Raw genomic sequence first — 15148 nt, 5'->3', positions numbered from 1 at the left:
ATGTTAAATGCTTGGCTTTTGTTACCTTTTTCTGCACCCCTCTGTGATCTGTTCATTCTTCTCCCGCAGTTTTGCTCTGGCGAAGCTGCTTTTCTTTCTCCCGCTAACCTTTTATGTGTGTAGATCTTTCTTCCTACGTTTGAGGGTCAGACTGATTTTTCTGGTATCCTCTCATCTGTATTGCATTTTCCTTTCCTGAATTTCCACTCACCTCTTTTAGATTTGGCAGCCACTTGAGTCAAGCCCAAGATCATTTGTAAATACTCCACAGAATCCTCTCTCTGCTGATTTTCTGCTTTATTTCCTGAACCATCCTGCCATTGTGATGTACTTCCTACCCTGTCCAAAGTTGCTCTTGCTGTCTTTGGTTTTCCTTAAAAAAAAAAAACAGCTGTCACAAACAGCACCAGGCCCCTCACAAGTCTAAAGTTATTAACTATACTCATTTGTGTGAACACTTCATTACTTCATAGGGATTTGTGTCTAGGTAAAAATGTACAGGTTGGTGTATGTTTGTATATTTGGGACCATGATGTCAAGATATTTTCCCCAACAGATCAGAAAGCCTTCGTATATAACTTGTCTTTGTTTTATTTCATTTTTTAAATTTCTTTTATCACTCTCTTCCCATAAAACATTCTGAAGCAGTTTAGCAATAAAAACATGTACATGTGCGATTTCAATCCAATACAAATAAAATTGGGTTTAAAACTCATTTAAAAGGCTTGTTGGAAGAGGAGGTTATTCAGTAGGCACCAGAAAGACAGAAAATAAGTTGCCTCTCTAGTATGTAATGTTAGGGAGTTTCAAAGGCTAGGTGCCTCCACGCTAAAGGTCCAATTCTGACATCTTACAGAATGGGCCTCCTGATGAGATGGTTTCTGCAGGAGGCCCTCTCCTACAGGACTCAGTGATTGGTTGGGTATATAAAGGGTAAGATGATGTTCTAGGTATCCTGATCCCAAGCTGTATAGGGCTTTGTACAGCATGGCAGTATTCTGCCTCAATGAGCAGTTGAGCTACAGAATCTGTGGTAGCCCTGTCAAACCTGGTAGAAGACACTCCCAGCCACTGGGGTAACCTGCACCTCCTGGGACAGGTGGATCTAGGAGCACCCACCCACTCCCAATTATGAACCTGCTCCTTCACAGGCTGTATGACCTTGTCCAAACCAGGCAATTGATCAATTATCAAGACTCAGAACCATTCACCCTCAGTTCTTCCATCCTGTGAGGATTCTTGCTTTTAAGTCCATTGTACAGATGGACCTTTGGCATGATCCAGCAGGTTCTTCTTATGTTTATGTTATATATATATGAGAGTGGGAGGGAGAAAATGACACACATGGATTGTATTGAGTTAGTAATTTAAACTTCTAATTAAGATGTGTTATGGATTTTGTTATACCACATCATGTAAGTCTGAATAAATTATTATATCTGGTTTTGTTTCTTGTGCTAGAGTAGATTGGATTGGGGGAAATATGCAAAATGTGATTTTATTGTGATATATTTAAAAAATGGCATTGTGTTGAATAGAAAATAGTTTGAACTGACTGTGTATATGTATATGAGTAACAGAGAAAGAAGTAGAAAGTCTGCATTCTTGTGTCTGATGGTTCCCCTCCTTTGATACTTCATTATCTATCTTATAACTGATGAAACATTAGTATTTGAGGCATAGTTGTTGGAAAATTTAAGCTTAAGTTAACCTAAGAAACGTTAGAAATAATGTAAAGGTTATATATAAAACACTATTATACCTATATGTGCCATTCCCTTGTACGTGTTGTTTGAGAATCCTATCAAGTGATTCCCCCCTCTTGAAATATGTATCCCACAGAACCTTAATATGCAAAATACTATATTCATTCATTTCTTTTCTGTTGGCTATTTTAAGTATGTTGGCGCTAACTTATTTTAACAATAGAAGTTGTTAGTAGAAGCATGGAAAGAGGTGATATTTTCTGCACTTCATGGCTGGTGCTGCCCCCTGATTATTACTTATTTGCACTCCTCTGCATGGTTTTTTTGTGTAAAAAATTAGTATTTTGTTGAGGTTGCAGCCTTCCTGTGACATTCCTTCTATCGGACAAATATCTGGCATCCTGATTTTTCCCTCCACCCTTAAATTAAGCCAATTTTGACATAGTCACAATTGTGTGACCACACTAACTCATTTTTCTTGGAGTGAGAAAAGGGCTGGGCTGCAGGGTGAACTTCTCAGATTCTCAACTCGCCATCCTTCTTGCATATTGAAACAACTTGTGTATTCTGTGTGCACCTTGTACATATTTTAAGACCAAGGTAGGACTTCACAGAAACATGAATACATACCAGATTCCATGGTTCCTTAATACTTTGTGGTTCATTGTTTTAGTATAAAATCAGCAGTATTTGATAAAATTGCCTAAATTTGGCTATGGCTCTGATCTTCTACAGTATTTAGTTATGTTATCTTTGCAGAACATCTTGTTTAACTGATGCAGAATTGGGTCTAGAAGCAATTATTTTACTGTTTTTTAAAAAGAAAGTTTGTATTGCTTCTGGAGAGCTGCTCTCATGAGAGTGAAAGTACAGTACAGGCATATATTGTATGCTGCTTCATAAAAATATGTCGCCTTTCTTTGCACTGGAACACTGAGTTTCCTGTAGGGTGCAATTACCTCAGTTTGGAACTACACCAGTTCTAATGATCTTGCTGCCACAGTTCACTAGATACTAAACTTTCATGGATAGTCACAGTTTAGAGCTCAAATGGAGCAGACTGTGTATAGAAAGATAGACTGTGTCCATGATCTCTTCAGTTCATGCTATGCTGTTTTAATCTGATTATATGATAAAGACAGCATCACTTAGAGCAGTGGTTCTTAACCTGGGGTGCACCCCCCCTGGGGGTGCGAGATACTTTTTCTAGGGGTGCGAGGCGTTGTTCAAGAGATTTTAAAAATTCATTTAATCTTAGCTAAGTTAAAACACACATTAAAATTAAATTAAATTTAAAAATGAATGGTATTTTTTCAGGGGGTGCGAGAGCATATTTTGGAAATCCAAGGGGCTCTGGCAGTGGAAAAGGTTAAGAACCACTGACCTAGAGAATATTCTGCCTCTTTGTGCTGATGCACCTACAGGTTATAGTTGCTAAAACACAGCATTGTGGGAAACCACTGGGCAGGAATAACCTTGCAGAATGTTTGTTAGCCAAACTGTGTGTCAGTATCTGTGTAAACATTTTTTCAGAGTCTTGTGATTATCTGAACATTCCTTGTATCCCACAGGAGCTTGCATTAGTGATGTTGTAAAGTCGTCTTGTGTGTAATGCTGAACTTCCTCCACTACATGACTTGATTCAGAGCTCTGTATTTCATTTAAATACATTCATTTTTCAGGGATTTAATCTTTATACTAGGGACCTGGGAATCTGCCTTTTACTGTCAGACAGTTGGTCCTTGTAGCTCAGGCTGTAGCTCTCCTAGGCTTTCAGTTGGGAGTCTGTCACAGCCCTACCTGGTGATGCCGGAGACTAAACCTGGGGTCTTCTGCGTGTAGAGGATGTGCTCCACCACTCAGCAACAGCCCTTCCTGACAGGTGGTTTGATGGTTCACTGCTTCAGAGAGGAAACCAGAACTTATGTTTTCCTTAATCTACTGAATATATTTCTGATTTTATGTTGTGGCATGTATTTTTTTTGTTTGAGGGTGTTTTTGTTTTTCAGACTGGTTAAGTATTGGGAGAAGAAAAGCAGAGTTAGTGGAATATCACTGCTTTTCCTCCCTTAAATCTTATTTTAGTTACTTATTTATTTATTATTTGATTTATATCCTGCCCTTCCTCCCAGCAGGAGCCCAGGGCTGCAAACAAAAGCACTAAAAACACTTTAAAACATCATAAAAACAGACTTTAAATGACATTAAAACAAAACATCTTTAAAAACATTTTTTTAAAAGCTTTCAAGACATTGTTTAGAAGAAGGTTAAAAACATATTGTTCTTTTAAAAAAAGGTTTAAAAACATATTAAAAAGCAATTCCAACAGACTCGGACTGGGATAAGGTCTCAACTTAAAAGGCTTGTTGAAAGAGGAAGGTCTTCCATAGGCGTCAAAAAGATAACAGAGATGGTGCCTGTCTAATATTTAAGGAGACGGAATTCCACAGGGTAGGTGCCACCACATTAAAGGTCCATTTCCTATGTTGTGCAGAACAGACCTCCTGATAAGATGGTATCTGCAGGAGGCCCTCACCTGCAGAGCATAGGGATCGACTGGGTATATGAGTAAGACAGTCTTTCAGGTATCCTGGTCCCAAGCTGTATAGGGCTTTGTACACCAAGACTAGAACTTGGCCCGGTAGCAAATGGGCAGCCAGTGGAATTCTTTCAGCAGCGGGGTGACATATTGGCGATACCCTGCCGCAGTGAGCAGTCTTGCCGCCGCATTTTATACCAGCTGCAGCTTCCGGACCAACCTCAAGGGCAGCACAACGTAGAGCACAATACAGTAATCGAGCCTAGAGGTTACCAGTGCGTGGACAACAGTGGTCAGGCTATCCCAGTTCACAAAAGGCTGCAGTTGTCGTACCAGCCGAAGCTGGTAAAAGGCTAGCTATGGAGGTCACCTGGGTCCCTAGTGACAAAGATGGATCCAGGAGCACCCCCATACTACGAACCTGCTCTTTCAGAGGGAGTACAACCCCATCCAAAGCAGGCAACTGACCAATTATCTGAACCACCAACCCATAGTACCTCCATCTTGCTAGGATTCACACACAGTTTACTGGTCCTCATCCAGCCCACCACCGAGTCCAGGCAGTTGTCCAGGGCTTGCACAGCCTCTCCCAATTCAGATGTTACAGAGAAATAGAGCTGGATATCATCAGTGTACTGCTGACACTTCACCCCAAATCTCCTGATGACCGCTCCCAAGGGCTTCATAAATCTTTCCAACTGTTTCCTATATTGCAAGATTCTGTTGGCTGCTTAGCCACAGAGATGCATGCCAGTGACCAAAGGAAAGCTGAACTGAGTAGGTGGTATACCAGTTAACACTTCACTTGATTATGATTATTACTGCTGGTTGACCAGCAATAAGAAGTAGCATTTACTCAACTATCTAATGGTTCTGTTAAATTATGCCAAACTGGGAATCTTACTTGTAATTATTGGGTAACTTCAGCAGTACTGCAGCTTGAATGTAGTGAAATATTTAGCTTGATGGTTTGTAGAGTGGTGGTTTACTGTGGTCAACGCATAATGGAGTAGTTAACCATAGTTCCTGGTTTGCACACAAGTGGAAATTGTGGTTAACTGCGGCTTCCTGCTGTGTTTCCATGCTCATGCGAAAGGCGATACGAAGTAGGAGAGAAGGGACTGTATGCAGTTGTATGGAGTTTGTGCATATTCTGGTTCATTAAGTGAGGATTTGATTGTGTAGAACTCCTGGTTGGCCATCTGTTGTCTGAACTTGGTCAAGATTTCATGATGCAGAGAATGGCTTTGTAGCCAGCAGCAGAGTACAACTTATTTTTGTATTTTCCTCTAATTGCAGGGATTGGGGAACACAAGAAATCTTTGCAGTGGTAATAGGTGACAGTGCTCAAAACATTGTGTGCCCCCTCAGCTCCTACATAATCGGGTAGTCTGTTGTGTGTTGTGTAAATTTCCTGTAATAAGTTGGAATGTTTTTAGAAGAAAAAAAAATGTTCTTGGCTTAATTTGAACACCAATATGGAGATTTCAAAGTAGAGATGTAAAGTTAAGTTTCTTTTTTATGTTACAGGACAAAAATGATGGGGAAGAACAGGCTAGCTTTTGGTGTTTGGTGTTATAGACTTAAAACACTGAAAAGTTGCAGCAATTCCTGTTCATTATGTGTAGAATGTCATTTGTTTCCAGATAGTAGTGAAATATGTTGTTAAAACTTCACGGGTAACTCCTCTATTCTAATTCATTCTTTATGAATTCTTGAGCACTAGTTGACATCAGACTGATCAATGTCATTTTTTGCCTGACTGGTCAGATAACCAACTCTGCTCATCTTGAATACAGGGGAATTTTGCTGTCCTATTCTAACTCCACCCTCTTCAATTTTGTTTTACCAAAATGTTTGGTAAACACATTAACATCTAAGCCTCAAATAATAAACCTCCATAGCCATTCTCCATGCTACTATGTTTTCCTACTATTTTTTGTTTTCCAGACACAAACATGGTGACCCCTTTAATAAAACATCGCCAATTAAGATGAGCAAGCTACATAGCTAAGAAACAACAGAAAGCTGCCTTGGCAGCTTCTAACTTACAAGTAAGATTACCCCAAATTATCATGAAAAACACACCACACTCTTCTAAAAATACAACTGCATACAGAGAGTTAGAACTGTAATCGGTATTATTTCAATAATAAAACTAGCTTAATGTGAACTGAATACAAATTCTACTGCTGAAAGGATTCTGTAAATTGCCCATGTATAGAAGAGGATAATTTAAACACCATTTATATTTAAACAGCGTTTATGTTCTTAAACTATCCCACAAAGCCGCCTCAAATTTGTCCCTTGATGATATCATTTGCGTATGAAATGATTACTTGAAACTAAAAGGCTAAAACAATTGTTGACCAGGCCAGAAAGAAACTGAGTTAGTATAAAATATTAAAAGAGGGGAAATCCATGAACAATGGCGATGTGCTCATTGAAGTCACTGAACATGCCATTCCTGCAGTATAAAACTGGATATCATTAACTTTTAATAAATCTCTTGGGTTTAGAACCATTTTAGCCAAGTACATGACGTTAAAACAAAAGTTGCATTTCATGGATTATGGCTTCTTTCTAAAACAAAAATAAGGGCAGTGCACATAATATACCATGAAATGAGTACATTATAGTCATATATATGTTCTTTAAAAAATATAGTACTATCACTGAAGGGTGATGGATAGCTGGAATATAAGCCCCTCGTCCAGGATGATGCACCTTTTAAGTAGTTACCCTGAGTATTTTGAAACAGACAGGATAAATTTGGAAGGGGGTGAGTCTTGTGTTCTCTTACTGTTCTTCCTATACAAGCAGGACACTTGAGAGTGTGCTGTGATACCAAAGTTACATTTTCTGTAGAGTACCAGGTTCTTTTGTAGGCTTGCTTGGAGTGGAAACCCTAAGCGTGCATTTCATTATTTGTTCTGAAGTATTTATACTCAGTTTACTAACTGAAGTTCTTGAGTTGGCTTAATATTTATTTATTATTTGATTTATATCCCACCCTTCCTCCCAGCAAGAGGCACAACAATAAAATACACAAGAGTTATTAGAATGGGGCAAAGGTGTAATACGTTCTCAGTTGTTCCAACTGCTACTCTGCAGATGAATCTACTGGCCTGGAAATAGGTTGGTTAGTTACTAAATTTATATCCTGCCCTTACCTCCAGTAGGATAGCCCCTCAAAGGCCAGGATTTCCTCACTGAGCTGCTCTCACAACGCCTGGCTTTGGTGTCAAATGCAGGTGGTGCTGGGGGAGCAAAAGTGTCTATTTTTAAAAAATCCTGCCTTTTGTCACAAGCAGTCCCAGGGCAGGGCACAATAACTCAGTTTTAAAATTGCACCCACCAGTATGACAAAATACAAAAACAGCAGGAAAATATCTAAACATAATGAAACTCCCAGCAAGGGAGAGCCAACCTATCCCTCTAAGCAGTTGGTTCCATTGACAATTGGCTCTTCTTGTCAAGAACTTTCTGTTAATGTTCAACAGAAATCTGCCCTCTTGTAACTTCACCCCCATCCTTCCTCTCTGGGGCAGCAATTTGTGTATAACTAGTTTAAACCACTCAAGTCTATTTTGACATTAGGTGGTATATAAATAAATTCACTAATAGGCAAAAAAACCTTGCGGTTTAAGAATGTACCTATAGCCCACAGATAGTTCTACCAAACTTTAAAAAGCAGGGAAATTGGGCAGCTATAGTGAATGCACCAGGGGAGCAGGAGACCTGAACTCCTCTCTGAGATACTGTACTGCCCAACAAAGTTGTCAAAATGCAAACACAATTTGGGTTGGTCTTTCACAGTCCAATCCACTTGCTGTGTAGCTTGGAAGAATTTGGTAACATGTGCCTCTGAGCATAAAAAAGTCCAAAAGGGCTCTGAGTTTTTTTCTCTTTTTAAACTTTGAACTCTCGATTCTCTCTGTCTGTTTTGTGTATCGCCATGAAAATTGACAGGGTTGTTAAGCAAGCGTTTCTGAGTTCAGAACTATAAGTTTTGTAAGGTTTTGTTTTGAAATGAGCTTATGGGAAGCATCAGAATGGCATTGGGGGTATTTTCCACTTAACATTGCGGAATGTGAAAAATCCCTGCTGACTATAGTATACAGCCACTCTCGTGGCTGTATAATACATTATCCTTAAAACATCCTGTTAAAACGACCTCTTGCAACTAGAAGAGCATACAAGCGTCTGTGTAAATAAGCATGTTTTCGTTGGCGCTGAAATACAAAAAGAGAAGTTACCGACCATACCTCAAAGAAAGCAGTTACAAGCCTTCCTTCAGCTCTTCGGCGTCTTCTGGCTTTCTATGCCTGGCAGGCATTGCTACAAATGGAGCTTATGAGTATCCTTTTCTTCAAGCAGGCTGGTTATGGCAGCTCATGAAGGATATCACACCAACATGGCACCAGTTTGTCACATTGTGCAATTCTGCTGGTATGACTGCCAAGCATCCTGTGATCTTCAGCTGACTGAGACAGGTCAGCATTGTAAATATTTCAAAATAGGAATACATTGAGGGAGTGTTTAATCCTCAGTATAGTTATGGTTGTCAGGAACTCCTGGGTAAAATTTTCCTTCCAAAGCAAAGAGGGACTATCCATTTTCTAAACCAATTATGCAAAGCTACTAAATGCTTGTGTGCAAAACCCCAGCATCTTCATTACAAATTGTTGTAATGTTCAGAATATTTTGTGTTAGCAACATTGTACATATAAAACTCTGATAAAGCAGTAGTGCTTCCACTTGACTCTAAGCAACCTACACAACTATTGCTAATTTTAATTTCATTGAATGTTGCATTTTTGCTTAATTCTGTAATATAACTGCAAAGCCTCTCCCAATTGTGAGAACTGCCATAGCAGCCAACCTTTTCCTGTTTTTAAAACCTTTTTGCATGAAAGAAAGCACTGAACTGAATAACTCTTTATAAGAACAAAACAACACACACAAAATGGAACTGCTGCCATTTTCATCTGCATGGGTTGAACCAGAGAAGTGAGAATGCAGAAACTTGCCTCCAATCATAACTATTTAGGAAGTATACATTCTTAATTAGTGTTTCTTGTTGTAGAGGAATGAATATGCAATTTTTAAAAAAGTGGATATTACTTTGGTGGCAAAGAAACTATCCACTGAGGAAAACAAACGAGTATACTCACTTCCTCCAGCTTCCACACGTACATGAGAGTTGTAGCATCATGGCTAAGAGTTACAACCAGAAAGCCCCCCCACATGCATACACATAGTATGGGGGATTGTAGTAGTGACTTGCATTACAGGGGTGTTGTATGTGAAGCTTTTTCAATACTTGAAAGAACTGTACAAATGTTAGTGTTATCACACTGACTTCTACTACTGGCTTAATTTACATTGTGGCCTGGAGTATCTATGGTACAGTTCTTCACTGGGGCAAGCCCTGTTCCTTTTCTAGTAGTTTACACTGACAGCTCTGTTGGTAATGCACAAGTCTGTCTCACCCACTGTTTAATCTGAGGAGGCGGTAAGCAGAGCAGTGGCTTGCTTTCTTTTGCTTTTGTTACTGTGAAGCATCGTCTGTATTGTTTTGCTGTATAAATAATAAAATGACTGTGTGTAATACTAGTTCTGTCTGGTGCTGCCAATATATTTGTGTCTATATTGCTATATTACAGTTCCTTTGCTGTACAACTGAAGCAAAAGTAGAAATTATCATGGCCAAGCTATTGGTTGTGGCTGTGATTTCCTGTATTTGTTGCAATGTAGGCAGCTGGTTATGCTGTCTTAAACATATAAACCACATTATTAAAAGATGTTAATTCTGATTTAGCTTGTTTTAAAAACTAGAAGTGCAAAGAGCTTTCCTGCAGAGCTTTCACATCTTGGTTGACAGATGGAAAGAAGCTATTTTCAAGTGTAAAGAACAAAAAATGAGAACAAAACATTTCTTTTTTTTTTTTTTAATAATTTTTATTCAAATTTTCATACAACATACAAAACTAAACATTCAAAGACAAAAAACAAAATCAAAAATAATTGAACAAAAAAAAAAAAAATAAAGAATAAAATATTGACTTCCCATTTGTCACATATCAAATCAGTTATAAGTCTATAATATATAACAATCCTGTCTCTTAAATCATATTATAAAATCACTTTCCTCCAATAGTTATCTTACTTAATCATCAGATCTCATAAACATTACTTTGTTCTTTCCACAAAAAGTCAAAGAGAGGTTTCAGTTCTTTAAGAAATATATCTATCAATTTTTTTCCAAATAAGCATATCAATTAATCCATCTCATTACTAATTATAATAATCTTATTGTCATAACCATAGTCAAAATAAACATTTCAAACAATCCGTCTCATCAGAATCCGTTAGGTTCAATAATTTCAATAGCCATTATTCTATTGTCCCTATTAGTTCCATCTTCCATCTTCCATCTTCGATAGTCCTGTTAAATCCAGTAATTTCAGTGTCCAATCTTCCGATAGTCCTGTTAAATCCAGTAATTTCAGTGTCCAATCTTCCATTATCAGTATTCCATAATAATCTTGCTGTCATAACCATAGTCATACAATAAGAGTCTGATGGGAATTACCTCTATCCCAAATATTATCTTGCCAACCATTCTGAATAGGTTGCTGAAATACTGCTGTAAGATCATATCTCTGTTCTTTTTTTCAAAATGCACTGGCTCATCTCTTGAAAGTTTTTCCATTGTCACATGGCTGCAGTTAATTCCATCCATCACATCATTCCAGTCCAGAAGATTATCCATGCCATTGATAACTTTCTCTCTAGAATCTTCCTTAGTTTCTTCAGAGATAACATTAAATTCCAAACAATAGATTTTATTTCTAAAATCCATAAGCTTCAAATCTTTTTCCTGTTCCACGTTTGTTCCAGTCTCCAGGGTCTCCTCTCTCACAGGGACCCCTATTTCTTTAAGCTCCTGTGACATTTTGCTCAATTCAATTATTCCAGTCTCCAGGGTCTCCTCTCTCACAGGGACCCCTATTTCTTTAAGCTCCTGTGACATTTTGCTCAATTCAATTATTCCAGTCTCCAGGGTCTCCTCTCTCACAGGGACCCCTATTTCTTTAAGCTCCTGTGTCATTTTACTCAATTCAATTTTCAGCTCCTTACAACCCTGTCGCAGGTCTTTTTCCTGTTCCACGTTTGTTCCAGTCTCCAGAGTCTCCTCTCTCACAGGGACCCCTATCATTTTGCTCATTTCAATTTTCAGCTCCTTACAACCCTGTCGCAGGGTTCGTTTCGTTATCTCAATTTCATCCATTATTTTCTGAAACATAGATACTTCCAGGTTCTCAGCCACTTTCTTAATTGCCATTTTAAAAGAAAAATATAAAAGAACCACTTCTTATTTCAGCAACAATTGGGTTAATACTCCAAACTTGGTGACATCACAGCGTAAACAGAACAGACAGCCTTATCTCTCCATGCTTAAGTAAACAAAATGCATTTCCCAGGATCGAAACAATTAATGGCGTCGTCAGAAAACAGATTCGTCAAAATAAAATGAACTAGGAAAAAAGTAATCTCAGACAATATAATATTCTTCAGAATAAAAATCAGGAATAGAAATCCCTCTTCCGTGTATATCTTTAGGGTGCAAATCCAGGACAGCTTTTTGCAACAAAAACAGAGATAAGCTATTAATTAGTGAATAGCAGAGAGAAGTTATGGCTCCCCGGTGAGATGTCAAAAACTGATCAATCTGGCAAATCTCTTTTAAACAGCAACAATTTAAGTCAAGTAAAAGAAAAATATAGAAAGAAGGGTGCTTGCCTGTTAGTGCGTTCTCTCTTTGAAGAAAAGATGAACGTTCGCTTTATCAGATAGAGCTTGTTGTTGAAAATCCGTCCCACCTTCGTCGGCTGGACCTCGTCCCACAAATTAATGAGATCTGGTCGTCCCAACAAAAATAGGCTTTGAGGTTAATCTCTTCGTTTCTCCCTACCCGGGAGAAGTTTAATCAGTCAAAAAAAAAAAAAAAATCTGACTGATATATCTGAATAAGCTTCTTTTGAGGCAGGAGCCCGTCTCAAAAGCAGGCACAGGCTAAGTCACCCTTCCCGGAAGTCAGAACAAAACATTTCAACAAACCTGCCCTCACTGGTTCGTGGGAGGTATCGGATTTTGAAAAGAGATAATCCATAACATAAGAGGAACCAGCTGGATCAGACCAATAGCCCATCTAGTCCAGCATCCTGTTCACACAGTGGCCAACCACGTGCCTGCAAGCAGGACCTGAACACAACAGCACACACCCAGTGGTTTCTAGAAACTGGTATTCAGAAGCATGCTGTATCTGACCATTCCAGTTAAATGTTGTTAATTGTTGGCCCATCCACATACATTGCACTTCTCAAAGAATGAGAAGACACTGCACTGTCTCAAGGGGATTTTGATCTAGAAATAGACACAGAGGAGACAGCAGGAATAAACAGGGAAGAACATGTGATTATTTAAGTTACCCGTATTCATGCTTAGTATAGACATTATACCCTATCTCTGCTCAAGTCCAGCTGTTAAAAACCAGCTAGAATAGGAAAGTCATCCAGTGTTTCCAGAACACATTGGGAGGGGGGGGATTGGACAGATGGATCCTTAAGGAAAGGGAAGTTCTTCACCTGCGGGGTAGCCACCAAGAATATCTCCTCATTTGCCTTTGCTATTTGAGCTCTGAACAGTCTAGTTGTTAAAGGTTTATGATGGGACGACAGAAAGTGGCTAGCATCCAAACCAGGAAGAAAGGGGGGCAGAAACCAAGATGCTAGAAAAGTAGAAATTTATTGTTTGTAAAAACCCAACGCGTTTCAGCCTGTTGATTTTCAGGCCTTCGTCAGGGGAATTCAGGCTAGCGAGAAGTTCAAATGAGCAGACTGCTTACAACAATATATTGGAGGCGTCTATATTGTTGTAAGCAGTCTGCTCATTTGAACTTCTCGCTAGCCTGAATTCCCCTAACGAAGGCCTGAAAATCAACAGGCTGAAACGCATTGGGTTTTTACAAACAATAAATTTCTACTTTTCTAGCATAAAGGTTTATATGAAACAGAGGAGATAAGGCCTACTATGTTAGCCAGTTCAGATGGAGCTTTTGTGTTCAGAACGCTGCTCTGAGTTGGTTTTCCCCAACTTTTTGGAAATCTGGCCCTGTATTTGAGAAAACAAATCCTCTTAAACTCTGTTATAGTAGTTTTAGATCTTGCCAAAAGTAGGAACCACTCCATGTATAGTGACCATATTTTTCTGTAATGTTTCCACAATGTGTTGATGGTGTTTTCTGTAAATGAGACTAAACCGTGAAGGCTTGGCTTGACATCTCCATATATTATATGACAGTGTTATTGGATGATGCAGGTAAGACTGAAAGGGGGTCTCCTAAGCTATATTTGTAATCCCATTTTTTCATACCTTTATGTTCAGTCCTCTCAATATGATATGTCTTTTTGATATACTGTTCTTCTATTTCTCCTCTTAGAATATGGTATCAAGTTTTCGGGTCTCTGAACTACAAGTGCTGTTGGGCTTTGCTGGACGTAATAAAAGTGGACGCAAACATGACCTCCTGATGAGGGCATTGCACTTGCTGAAGAGTGGCTGCAGCCCAGCAGTTCAGATAAAGATCCGAGAACTCTACAGGCGCCGATATCCCAGGACAATAGAAGGTCTTTCTGACTTGTCTACTGTAAAACCTTCTGTCTTCAGTTTGGACAGCAGCTCATCTCCAGTAGAACCTGATTTAGCGGCTGCTGGCCTGCATCCGTTACCGTCTACTTCAGTTGCTCCTCAATCCCCTTCCTCGCCTCTTAGTTCAGTGCTACTTCAGGACACAAAGCCTCGCTTTGAGATGCAGCAGCCGTCACCTCCAGTTCCACCTGTGCATCCTGATGTTCAGCTGAAGAGCCTCCCATTCTATGATGTGCTTGATGTTCTCATCAAACCTACAAGCTTAGGTAAGTGTTAGAATATCACGACATAATTTGGTTGGTTTAGAGAGAGAGCACTTTTTTTCATGCATTCTTTCTGTCTCCACTATCCTCTCCGCCATCATTCAGCCGTGATTTTTCCTGCTCTCCACCTTAGTTCTTGGCTCCTGCTTTTTTCTGTCCTCGCCTTTTAATGTTCTGCTCCTGAGTTTTGCCTCTTCTATCCCCATCTCTCTAGTTTGTCGTGCTTTCCCCCTTTCTCCTCCTTTTGTTCTTGGCTCCCTTTTCTCTCTCTCTCTTTTATCTGTCTTTTATTGAGGGGGGGGGTTGTGGACAAGCATGACTCCTTGATCTAGAGTTAAAGGAATGCAAATAGTCAAGGAACCTGAAGAAATTAGTGTACAAAATAGAAATTAAAATGTTAAAATGAACTCAATCCTAAATGCATCGGTCCAATTAGCTTTCATTATTGCAGGCTAGATTTTGTTAGTCTTTAGTGTGTATCACTAAATGTGTACATCCTGCAGTATTGACTATGTTGGTGTGTTATCCTTTGACTAGCAAAATTCTAGCTATGGAATTATTTCAGTATTTATGAGGAGTGCAAATCACTTAACCATTTTCACTTGGGGGCCACCTTCCTCTTATAATACTTGTTACAGTGTGTCAACTTTGAAGACATCACAACTGTCCTCATTTATGATGACTATAAAGCTGTTAGCTTGCCAAGCTACTGAAGTGTACAGAATATAATTGTTTGGGATACTGATAGTACAAGGCGCACTGTTAAATCCATATAAACACAGAAGTATGATGGTCTATGCACTTAATCTGCGTTGAAGATTTGAAAGCTGTACATCTCTGTTATTTGAAAGTCTTCTGTGAAATCTGGAAATTACAAGGCTCTTACTGCTCTCTGCAGTCTCTGAACTTTGTCAATAGATTAC

The 15148-nt window shown here is 39.0% G+C and overlaps 1 protein-coding gene and 1 long non-coding RNA gene across 11 annotated transcripts in view; one reads left to right on the top strand and one right to left on the bottom strand.

The window, feature by feature from the left end:
* The window catches only part of LOC133379162 (uncharacterized), a 31091-nt gene extending 22373 nt beyond the window's left edge, over positions 1–8718 (bottom strand). The window contains exons 1-2 of the long non-coding RNA XR_009761128.1: positions 8514–8718; positions 212–373 (exon numbers count right to left, since the gene is read on the bottom strand). This is a non-coding gene — a long non-coding RNA (uncharacterized LOC133379162). The remainder of the gene's footprint in view (positions 1–211; positions 374–8513) is intronic.
* LOC133379137 (E3 SUMO-protein ligase PIAS2-like) overlaps positions 1–15148 on the top strand; it is a 52094-nt gene that overhangs the window by 24456 nt on the left and 12490 nt on the right. For 7 of the 10 annotated variants that reach the window (XM_061613809.1, XM_061613791.1, XM_061613783.1 and 4 more), the window contains exon 2: positions 13754–14228. In XM_061613809.1, the coding sequence (XP_061469793.1) occupies positions 13754–14228 (475 nt within the window). Of the gene's footprint in view, positions 1–6286; positions 6300–8618; positions 8742–13614; positions 13633–13753; positions 14229–15148 lie in introns of those variants that run through there. The other 3 variants (XM_061613815.1, XM_061613846.1, XM_061613835.1) reach the window with 3 other exon arrangements.

Source organism: Rhineura floridana, chromosome 1 (genome assembly GCF_030035675.1).
Source record: "Rhineura floridana isolate rRhiFlo1 chromosome 1, rRhiFlo1.hap2, whole genome shotgun sequence".
Classification (NCBI taxonomy): Eukaryota; Metazoa; Chordata; class Lepidosauria; order Squamata; family Rhineuridae; genus Rhineura; species Rhineura floridana.
The sequence above is the reverse complement of the archived record's forward strand: the minus strand, read 5'-3'. Positions and strand labels throughout refer to the sequence as shown.